Source organism: Pocillopora verrucosa, chromosome 1 (genome assembly GCF_036669915.1).
Source record: "Pocillopora verrucosa isolate sample1 chromosome 1, ASM3666991v2, whole genome shotgun sequence".
Taxonomy (NCBI): Eukaryota; Metazoa; Cnidaria; class Anthozoa; order Scleractinia; family Pocilloporidae; genus Pocillopora; species Pocillopora verrucosa.
Window position 1 is genome coordinate 18,029,003 of NC_089312.1, and position 10,975 is coordinate 18,039,977.

At 39.7% G+C, this 10,975-nt stretch overlaps 2 protein-coding genes across 3 annotated transcripts; one reads left to right on the forward strand and one right to left on the reverse strand.

Annotated features, from left to right (window-relative positions):
• Positions 1-98: 98 nt before the first annotated feature.
• Positions 99-8,158, reverse strand: LOC131799787 (GPI ethanolamine phosphate transferase 1). Of its 2 annotated transcripts, none has more exons than XM_059117485.2 (5): positions 7,800-8,158; positions 4,826-5,116; positions 3,799-4,161; positions 3,302-3,481; positions 99-2,843 (listed from the first exon to the last, which is right to left on the reverse strand). In XM_059117485.2, the coding sequence occupies exons 1-5, from the start codon at positions 8,152-8,154 to the stop codon at positions 1,171-1,173; spliced, it is 2,862 nt and encodes a 953-aa protein (XP_058973468.2). In that variant the 5' UTR covers positions 8,155-8,158; the 3' UTR covers positions 99-1,170. The 2 variants fall into 2 exon arrangements, with proteins under 2 accessions (XP_058973468.2, XP_066028736.1); XM_066172639.1 differs by lacking the exon at positions 7,800-8,158 and adding an exon at positions 7,303-7,370.
• Positions 8,159-8,604: 446 nt separating this feature from the next.
• LOC131799740 (heat shock 70 kDa protein 1) lies at positions 8,605-10,930 on the forward strand. Its single transcript, XM_059117439.2, has one exon. The coding sequence runs from the start codon at positions 8,687-8,689 to the stop codon at positions 10,637-10,639; it is 1,953 nt and encodes a 650-aa protein (XP_058973422.1). The 5' UTR covers positions 8,605-8,686; the 3' UTR covers positions 10,640-10,930.
• Positions 10,931-10,975: the final 45 nt, after the last annotated feature.

The following is a 10,975-nucleotide window of genomic DNA, read 5'->3' on the forward strand; positions in this document are numbered from 1 at the left end:
TGGAGAATGTGGGATAGAAAACGAGGAAACAATCAGCCCATGACGTGGATTTGGAAATCTCGTAAAAAGATTTTAAAATCTTTCGCTTCGTGCGTACCTACATAACAGAATTGACAGGATTTGATAATACTTTATTCACAACGATGCGGCATACAATCTCTGTTCGGTTGATAATTCAGGTGACGTTTGAGAGAAAACTTAAAAAAAGGAAAAAACTGAGCCATATCCATGCTTGGTCACATGATATAGCATACAAGGCTCTTACTCCCGTGAGCGACCATGACAGAATTTCTCTGAACGACATCAATACAGTAACAAGCAGGCGAATGATAAGAACAAAGATAAATATCAATTAGGGGATGATTAGTTGATCTGGTACCAAATTCTCCAAACTAACATCGTAAGAATTGTATGACAGACAGTAAGGAGAATTACTTAATGAGATCCTGAGTGAGAAAGGGTTAACTAACTGAAACTAGGTTTGCAATCCCAGAAGTGCTAACAAATACATAGAAAGTCCGATGAATCTACTGGAATTAAGACTGAGGTGGTTATTCCACGTTTTACTCATCGCGATGAACGGAAAAATGCTAAATCAAACTTAACGTCAATACGTTGCAGAGTTGTTTCTTCATTTTTGCTATAGGACCTAGTTTAAAATGCGGATAATTTTCGATAGGTTTAGACTCCTATTGTTTAATGTGGCAAAGTAGATACCTGTCTTGATTTCAGAGTGTTAAGGATAAAACTTTCAAGAAGGCTGTGTAAACTTGAAAGGTTTTGGTCCTTTGTATTTCAAGTATCCTCACAGACAAATCGTTTGAAATTTGCCCTCTCATTCCAATATTGGCTTTCCTACATGCATGTTCCTTTTGTTTCTTTAGTCATAAGTTACTATTTCAATATTTAACCTTACTCAGTTATATCTTAAAATTTCCTTAAGGTTTGAGCGAACTAGGTGTGGCCTATTGACGGTCAGAACACATTCAGCGACAATTCGCTACGTGTGACATGAGTTTTTTTTTCCATGAAAAGCTGTATCCCCTGGACAGCATTCTGTCCTTAAAACAAGTCGCAACGACGCGTTTTGCAGGCAGTGCTAACGGTACGTAAGGGGCGATTTGGAGTGGGACCTGCTGCAGCACATTGTCGGCTCGTGTGTTCCGCCCTTTAGGCTATTTTCTTGCTCGTCCTGAATACTAAGGACGCACCTGTGAAGAGCCTAGCCAGACCGAATATTGGAAGCAAGAATATAATAAAGGCCATCATGATAACAAAATGGCTGATACTTGTCCCAATGTCTAGCCAACTACCGCTATCCTGCACAAGGTAAAAGAAATGCAGTCCCATTAAATCCGTCATCACTAGCACTACCAACACTAGACTTTGAACTGGGATCGAGAGCACCACGTGTATTGCGTCGAATGCACATGCTACAATCACAAACGGAATAAGCACTTTACAGAGCAGTAAACTTCCCATAACGAAGGGCGAGAATACAGTCAGGAAGCAATAAACGGACGCGGGATCAAAGCTGTTTATACTAGCAATGTTTCCTGTTCCAAAGAAGGCCACTACGATAAAGAACACGAAGAAATAAGCGCAGCGAAGGTCCTCTAGAGTGAGTTTTCTCATTACAGGGGTGTCCATGCCTCTTGTAAGCGCTTTCCAAGCTGGCTGATGAGTGCTCGTGGAGCTGTCGTTACTTAGTTGAGTTTCTAACAGCGCGTCAAGGGTTTTGCCAGAAAGTTTGTGCTCAGACAAAAGCCATGCACCCATTAGCAGCGAGAGGACTAACAAAAACAGGCCTTCATAGGCAGTACTCATCAATATATATAATGAGGAAAACGCTATAGCTATACTCGACAATCGGACCGTTAAATTACTCGAGTTGATCAGAGGTAACAGAAAAGACGATATAAGAATAGTCCAACTCCCAAGTTGGTTTACTAATGGGAGTCCGAGTTTTTGTTGTAGACTCGCTGCTGTACTGTTCACGATATAAATTGCTAATCCCGTGAGAAGTGCTTGAGGGAGCAGGATTTTACACGATTTTGTTAATTCTGTCCTAAGTGAGTAAGACACACTGGAAACGTAAAACAACAGAGACGAGAAAATGATTAAAGTTAAGAATCCTGCCGCAGTCACCAAGAAATAGTTGGCTTCACGTCCGACAACAGGAAGAACAGGAAACACGGAGAGAGCGAAGTTGAGGATCAGCCAACCTGCTACAGATAGCCTGCAAGTTCTGTACAATTGAGTGGTGAAAGGCCACAGAGCAAGACAGATGAGACCAACAGAGAGAATCTCTCGCTTGAAGAAGCTCATGACTAGAATCTCTAACGAGAAACAACCGAACATGAAGGTAAACAGAACTCTATGCTGCAACTGTTTTGCACGGATATAGCTCCAAGCCGCTTTGACCACGTGAAGTCTCTTGGCAATGCGGTTCCAAAACACCAAGGGCAATAAGCAGTAGCTGTAATACATCCAAGGCGCTTTTTGAATAAACAAAAGAATTAGCGCGAGAAAAGCGAGGACCAAAGTTGCGGTGTTTAAAGGCACCGTCTCCACCATTGGCTGGACACTCCCTTTATCGAGTTTGGACGCCTCTTTGATGACTTCGCTATGATCTTCGACAATCTGTAGGATGATGCACGATATCCATCCCAAAAATCCAAGAGTAACCACTAAATTTAAGAAAACCCTGTCGTAGTTCTGGTAGTAATTGAGTCCTTCTAATGCAAGATTGATTAGACCTCTGCTTAGGCTCTCGGCTTCTTTATACTTCTTGGCTCGCATGAACTCTTTTATGTCACGAATCATTCCTGTTTTCTTTGCACCTATATGACAAAAACAACAAACGAAAAACATCTCAATTTCCAATCGGTATTTGTAGAAGAACCAGTATAGTAGTCACACAGAGGGAGAGTAGGGAGGGAGGGGGAATGGGGCTAGGGGTTTGGGATTTCTGAGAGGGCCGATTGAGAGTGTGGGGTGTATCATCATATTATTTATTATGAAATGTTTCTTACTTTTTAAAATAAGTCCTCTAACATTGTTGCTGATCTGGTACAGACGAAGGGCTAACTCTTGAAAGGTCAGCCTAGAAACTCTTTGAGGTGGCAAATTTACATTATCAACTCAGTGCTCAAAACTAAATTTTCTTGTTATACCCTCCACCGATGCAGCATCATAGTTTCTTTGGAAACTTACCCCCTTTTCGTTTTGTTGGGGCCTCCTTTCATGTTGGCACTAAGAAAATAACAACCCCCTACAGTATAAACTAAAAGGATTATACCTGCCAAGGAAGAGAAGGGCCGAAACCAGAGAGAAGTTTCCTTTCTGAACAATTCTTTCACATCATATTGAGCAAGAATCTGCTGTGAATTCATGAAGAGGTTTTCTGCAAGGTATTGCTCAGAGTTGTTGAGATAGTCCAATGGTAAAATTCCCACAGAGTTCAGAGGAAATGGAACACCTGATCAGAAAATAAACTGTGTTATCTGCTGCGGGATAATAGGCAAGTTATTGACAGAGACAAAAATAATGGTAAATGAAAGCTCAGCAGAGGAACAACCCCAATATACAGCCATTTTGACTGAAAAAAGTAGGTAGATGAAGGATTTATCCCGTCGCAAAATTAGGATAACTTGCAATGATCATACTGTGCAAAAAGCTTACTTCATGCTGTGTTTTTATTTACTTGTTGAGTCAATGGAAAACAAGAAAATGAAATTATTCTTTTATAAAAAAAGAGCTGTTTAAGCTGATGGATGTTGTTAAATACAAACCCACCAATCAGAGAAGTCATCAGTGGTGCAATATCAGCTTGATTGACATCTATTCTTTTCAGATGACCAAGATTCCACTTGATTGTCTCCTCGGCAATATCAACACCTTGTGCAGGAGCCATTGGTCCTTGTACACCAGCTCCCCAAGCTACTAAGGGAGTCAGTGTTTCGTGAGGATGTCCTGCCCCATGGGACCCCCAGTTAGTCATCCCATGATCAGCTGTCAACACAAATGCTGTTCGATGATCATGACCATAAAATTCTTCAATTAAATTTTCCATGTCTTTTATCCCTTTGTCCACAACAGCAATATTCCTAAGATACTCTTGGGAGGTTGGTCTGTGTGCATGGCCATTGGTGTCAATTCCTGAAAGCAATCACAAAAGTCAAACAATACTTATACTGATAAAATGTAGGTAGACTTGATTTGATATAGCATTTTTCACAAAACTATGCTGCTCCTAAAGGTGGGTAAATTCATTAATTACCAAAAATATGAAATGGCAATGCCTAAGAACCCTCTGAATCATGAAGTGGTTATCATCTAGTGTTAAGTGTACAATTTTAAAATCCAGTGACACTCCAAGCTGTCTTCATTAGTTTTTAAACAAAATATTTGATTCATGAAAGTTTAAGTGTTGGTACACATAAGGAAGAAAGAAAGATAAATGACTATTTGTGCAGTTTCCCAGTCATAATCCTGATGAATACTTCAAGACAATTTATCTTGTTATACTCCCTACCAATGCAGAACCACAGTTTCTTTAGAAACTTGCCCCCTTTATTTCTATAAATACTACACTTGAGAAAGCACCATACCACTAATGGGTCTTCAAAGGTCTTGAAAGAAACATTGTGTGAAACTACTTTACAACTAATTAATCACAAAAACAAAACAAAACAAAACAAAAAAAAAAAAAACAAAACACAAAAAAAACCAGATACTTTGTATCTTACAGGTAAGAAGTGCAGGAGCAGTGAACAATGCCACATCTTTAAGAAACCTAGTGGTATTTATGGAAAGCACTTACCTAGAAGGTGAAAGAAAAAAACAATTTTCTCTTCATGAAGCATCCTCTTCAAAGTTTCATTATTCATTGAAGCACTAAAGAACTTTCTTACTTCATTAAACACCCAAGTATCAAGCTTAGCAGCATCCTCATTTGCAAAGTCTTCTGCAACATCTTCATACATGGATGTAAAAACATGGTTTCCACTGGCTCCCTTGGCAAACATTGGCAGGATATCAGGGCTTCCCCAAGACCATGTGTATCTGCTTTCATTAAAGGTAGAATCAAACTCCACTGGGTTCTCTTTCCAACCTAGAAAAAGGAAGCAACATATAGTGTGGTGAGTAATCCATAGCAGTAAAAATAGAATTGTAATTTGGGAGAGGCCTTAACTCTTTGACTCCCTAAGAGTGACTAGCTTCTAATTCTCCTTGCAACATCACTTCTGAATAAAGGAAATTATCACCAAATAAAGAAGCTCTTGATTGTCAAACAAATCCTCCTTCTCTGCACCTTAGGAAACACTACAGACCTTTGGGCGTAAAGGGTTAACTACTGTTTAAATCAATGGCATCATCTGGGATAATATTATCCCTACTGATGCCATCGATTTGTCAAAACTCAGATTTTTAATGTTTGATTCAAACAGTATGGTTTTAGGCCTCCATCCAAATCTCTTTAATATGCTGAAAATAATTTTTTTTTAAATCATTTGAAGAGTTTTGATAGTGACATCCATCAAAATCAAAGTAACTCTAGCCAACCTCTAGCCTGCATGGCTGGTATATACATGTAAAGGGGAGAGAAGGGGTAAACTAGGCCTTCTACAACCACAATCTCAACATCAGTTCTCCCTACTGTCTGTCTTCCATTATCCATACATGATCCAGCAAACAGGTAGTGAGAATACACAAACTTATCATGTTAAAGTTGCTGCCTTGTCTAACACCAAATTCTTATACCTAATTTACAAGGAAATTTGTAGTAGCTAGAGGGGAGAATTAATAATCAGATCTTAGGATTTAAAGGATTGCACAGAAATATCAATGCTCCCCACTGAAAAATTCAATATATTGTTAAGTGTTTGCTTAATATCAAGTGTAAAGTTCTGTCCATCATAAATTTACTGTAATTTCTGGTTATTTACCTACACAGCTGATTACCTGTATAGGTTAATTTTTGCAACAATGAGAAAAAATTTCAACAGATTTCGGGCCACACTGGCAGATAACCCGCACCCAAAAATAAAAGAAAATTGTCAACTCACACAAAGTTCCTCCATTGCTTTTGTTGACATGATATCCTTGAGCATGCAATTAATAAATTTTCACACTTCTTGCTTTCAATGTTTCATTAAGAATGATACCAGTTGTAAAAATCTGCTCTCAAAAGAAATCGATATCTCAAGATCTATGAGTTGAAGAAATCGCTTGAATTGTTTTTTAAACCAAACAAAGAAACAAGCTGAGAAATTGACAAGGTAAGTAAGTAAGAGTACAAACAAGATAAAAGCTTTTGTTATTGAGTTTTGAAGATATCTTTTAAAAAAGTCTTAAAAGTCTCTGAGCAATCTGTGCAAAATAAATGAGTTATTGCACAGGTCTTTTGATGGGTATCTTTAGTGGATCTTATTATCATCTCTGTTTCTTCTGGCTTATAGTTTAAAAAACTATACAGGAAGCTTTAAAAATTAGTGTATTACCTGCACCTTCCTATAACCTGCACCAACAACTGTTTGTGGAAAAATTAACAGATTACCAGTGTGAAATCAACCAGAAATTACAGTAATACTGGAATTTATGCTATTTTTATTATACAAGTAAAGAGAAAGTCCATCTCCATATTCTTACAATTGCAGCTCATTTATATTATCATCATCCTAAAGCAAACCTGTAAGCTCAGTAACTTGCATAGATTCTGAATTTATTTCATTGCTTTCAATAATTTTGGAAAGAAAAAGTCTCTTATAATACCGAGCAATCTGTGCAAAATAAATGAGTTATTGCACAGGTCTTTTGATGGGTATCTTTAGTGGATCTTATTATCATCTCTGTTTCTTCTGGCTTATAGTTTAAAAACTATACAGGAAGCTTTAAAAATTAGTGTATTACTTGCACCTTCCTATAACCTGTACTAACAACTGTTTGTGGAAAAATTAACAGATTACCAGCATTAAATCAACCAGAAATTGCGGTAAAACTGGAATTAACGCTATTTTTATTATACAAGTAAATAGAAAGTCCATCTCCATATTCTTATAATTGCAGCTCATTTATATTATCATCCTAAAGCAAACCTATAAGCTCAGTAACTTGCATAGATTCTGAATTTATTTAATTGCTTTCAATAATTTTGGAAAGAAAAAGTAACAAAGTTCACTCACGCCAAATATGGGTATAGGAGCCACAAAATTTATCAACAGGAGATTGAAATCAGTCTAATTATAACATATTACACACTGAAAGCAAAATTGCAAAACAACTTAAGTCATACCTAACCTTAGATTTTTCTCCTTTGGGGAAAACCAAATGGGTAAAGTTTCAATTTTCTCAGAAACTGAGCTTCTCATTTCTAAAAGGTCCTGAGCGTCATAAACCTACAGTAAAGATATGCAAATGATAGATCATTTGCCAAACTAACAAGGGCCGAGTCTTCATCAATACAGAATAAGGAATAATAATGAAATTGCTTGTCAGAAGAACATACTAGAAGTATCTAGTTTCAATTTTCCCAAAGTTGGTTTCGAAAGCAACTGCTATTTTCATAGTCCAATCATAGATCTTATTCACGGGAGGTTCTCATAACTAAAAGTAAAAGAGGACGTGAGATCAAAGAGCTTCTTGATTTACATCTATTGCTGGATTATGGACATCACTCCAAATAACAGTTATTTCTTTGAAAACCTTGGGCTCGTGAGAAAAGTTATACTCTCTCTAAAAATTGAGCATAAGACGTGATTATATTTGTTAAGACTACAAGCAACTTTATCACGAACCTTTGGCCACGGCGCTGACATCTTCGTAGAACCCAGCAATGAGGGCCACATGTCCAGGCCGAGACTCTGTAGGTACTCGTGTGTGAGAAACACCCCAACTGGCTTTTGTTTCGATCAAATCTCTTAAATATGGTGCGCGAGTTTTTCCGCGTTCATCAAGTTCATAAAATTTGTCTGCTCGTAATCCGTCGGCAACAAATAAAACCAACCTCTTTGCGGGCGCCTTTAGAGTCGATTGGTAAGGGGTCATGCCATGAACTAGGGGAGAAGTAAAATAAATATCGAATATGGACGCAAGATAGATGATATGAACCAGTATCCCTAAAACTAAGAGAGTTGACTTCGCTGCGGCCATGTTGGTTTAGGTACATACGTGGCTTATCATACACCACGTAGCCACCCACGCCAATCGAGATGAGGAGGGAGGCTGGAGCGAGAGAAAAAATTGGGAGAAATTCGGCAGAAAAGAGTCCTTTGATTTTTACTCATATTCATACAATCCATAACTCCACCTTAATGGGAAATAAGCAAAGTTCTTCTCTCACGGCTAAAGCAAACCATGTGCGCTCGTTCGCTCGCTCGCGCAGGAACTGAAACGGAGACCGAAAACGGAATGACTTTAGCATCGTCGAGTGCTTTGTTAAAATAAGAAAATTATCCCGACCACTGATTGTTAATTAACCAAAAACAAAATAAATTTATTTGGCTGTTATCCAAAAAATGATGTAAGCAAAATGATTTATTTATTTTAGGAAACTTATGCACGGTTTTTTCGGATCAGTGATATAAATCGGAGATCGTTTTGTGACGAGGTTCAAATTTTGTCGATACTGAAAAAAACTCGGCAATAACTAAGACTTGAAAAAAATCATCAGAAGCTAGAGAAGATGTCAGACGAGTTGGCTCTCCCGATTGGTATCGACCTTGGAACAACTTACTCCTGCGTTGGAGTATTTCAACACGGTAAAGTTGAGATTATCGCCAACGATCAAGGAAACCGAACGACCCCGAGCTATGTCGCCTTCAATGAAACGGAGCGCTTGATAGGAGATGCAGCCAAGAATCAAGCAACTCTTAACCCAAACAATACAATCTTTGATGCCAAGAGACTTATTGGTAGGAAATTCAACGACCCCCTGGTTCAATCCGACAGAAAAAATTGGCCCTTCGAAGTAGTCAGCGAGAATGGGAAACCCAAAATCCGCGTGCAGTATAAAGGCGCGGCGAAAAATTTTACGCCGGAAGAAATCAGTGCCATGGTCCTAACCAAGATGAAAGAGATAGCCGAAGCTTACCTGGGCCAGACCATTCATGATGCTGTTGTCACAGTACCAGCATACTTCAACGATTCACAGCGACAGGCCACCAAAGATGCTGGAACAATAGCAGGGCTGAATGTCAAGAGAATCATTAATGAGCCCACTGCCGCCGCCCTCGCGTACGGTTTGGAGAAAAACCTCAGCGGCGAAAAGAACGTGTTGATTTTCGACCTTGGTGGAGGGACCTTTGACGTCTCTGTGCTAACTATCGACGAAGGTTCCTTCTTCCAGGTTCTCTCCACAGCTGGCAACACACATCTTGGTGGAGAAGATTTCGACAACCGCATGGTGGACTATTTTGTGTCAGATTTCAAGCAGAAAAACAAGAAGGATCTCAAGACCAACCCGAAATCCTTGCGTCGCCTGAGGACCGCATGCGAAAGAGCCAAGAAAACTCTGTCGTCTGCAACCCAAGCTAATATAGAGATCGATTCACTGTTCGAGGGAATTGATTTCTACTCCAGAATAACCCGTGCCAAATTTGAAGAGCTCTGTATGGATCTGTTCCGCTCATGCCTCGACCCAGTGGAAACTGCCCTTAAAGATGCGAAGCTTAACAAACGCAAAGTGCATGACGTGGTTCTCGTTGGAGGATCTACAAGAATCCCAAAGATTCAGAGTCTGTTAGAAGAATTCTTCGAAGGAAAACAGCTGAACAAATCAATCAACCCTGACGAGGCCGTGGCGTATGGTGCCGCTATCCAGGCAGCGGTCTTGTCCGGAAACAGAAGTTCCGAACTCAAGGATATCCTGCTGCTCGACGTTGCACCCTTAAGTCTCGGGATTGAAACCGCCGGTGGGGTAATGACCACTATAGTTCAACGCAATACAAAGATTCCAGCGCAAGTTTCTAAGGAAGAGTTCTCAACTTACTCAGACAATCAAACAGCCGTTACCATCCAGGTGTTTGAAGGAGAGCGTGCCTTCACCAAAGACAACAATCTACTGGGACGATTTGATCTGAAAGGAATCCCCCCTGCACCACGAGGTGTGCCCAGGATCGAGGTCTCCTTCGATGTTGATGCCGACGGGATCTTAACTGTTTCCGCCAAGGATCAGAGCACTGGGAATAGCAACAACATCACTATCACCAACGACAAGGGAAGGCTGTCCAAAACGGACATCGATCGCATGGTGGCTGAAGCGGAGCAGTACAAGGAAGAAGACGAGAAGAAACGCGACAAGGTAAATGCAAAAAACAACCTGGAGGGCTATGCGCACCAAGTCAAACAAGCTGTAGAAGATCCGAAAAATGATCACAAGCTTGATCCTGAAGATAAGAAGATGGCGAAGAACAAGGCACAAGAAGTGATTGCTTGGTTGCAACGCAATCAAGAAGCTGAAAAAGAGGAGTATGAAGAAAAGCAAAGAGATCTACAGCAAGTGTGTTCACCAGTCATGTCCAAGGTACAAGGACAGGAGACCCCGGAACAAGGGCGGGAAAACAGCTACTGCGGTGGACCTTCGGGTGCAAGGCCAACCCCCAATAGATACAGTTCTATAGTCGAGGAAATTGATTGACTGAACGCTCCGTAAAGGAGTTGATATTTTGCATTCTAGACTTTAAAAACGTTCCTCTTTGGTTTTTAGTAATTAGCTTTTTATCAAATCACGGACTAGAGTAGCTGATCGAGTAACAGACACTTTTAAATAATGAAACTTTAGAAACCTTCTTTTGGTGAGACGAAACGTTCGGTACTAAGTTTTACTAGTTTTACCTATCGGGCATATTATTCCTCTCACACAGCGACTCGTTGCCAGTGTTTTCAGTTTCTATTAAAGGCAGTTTGACATCAAATTGATTGCGTGATCTTTTAGATTTTTTAAAAGGGATGGCAAAGAACGTTGGTAATGGCA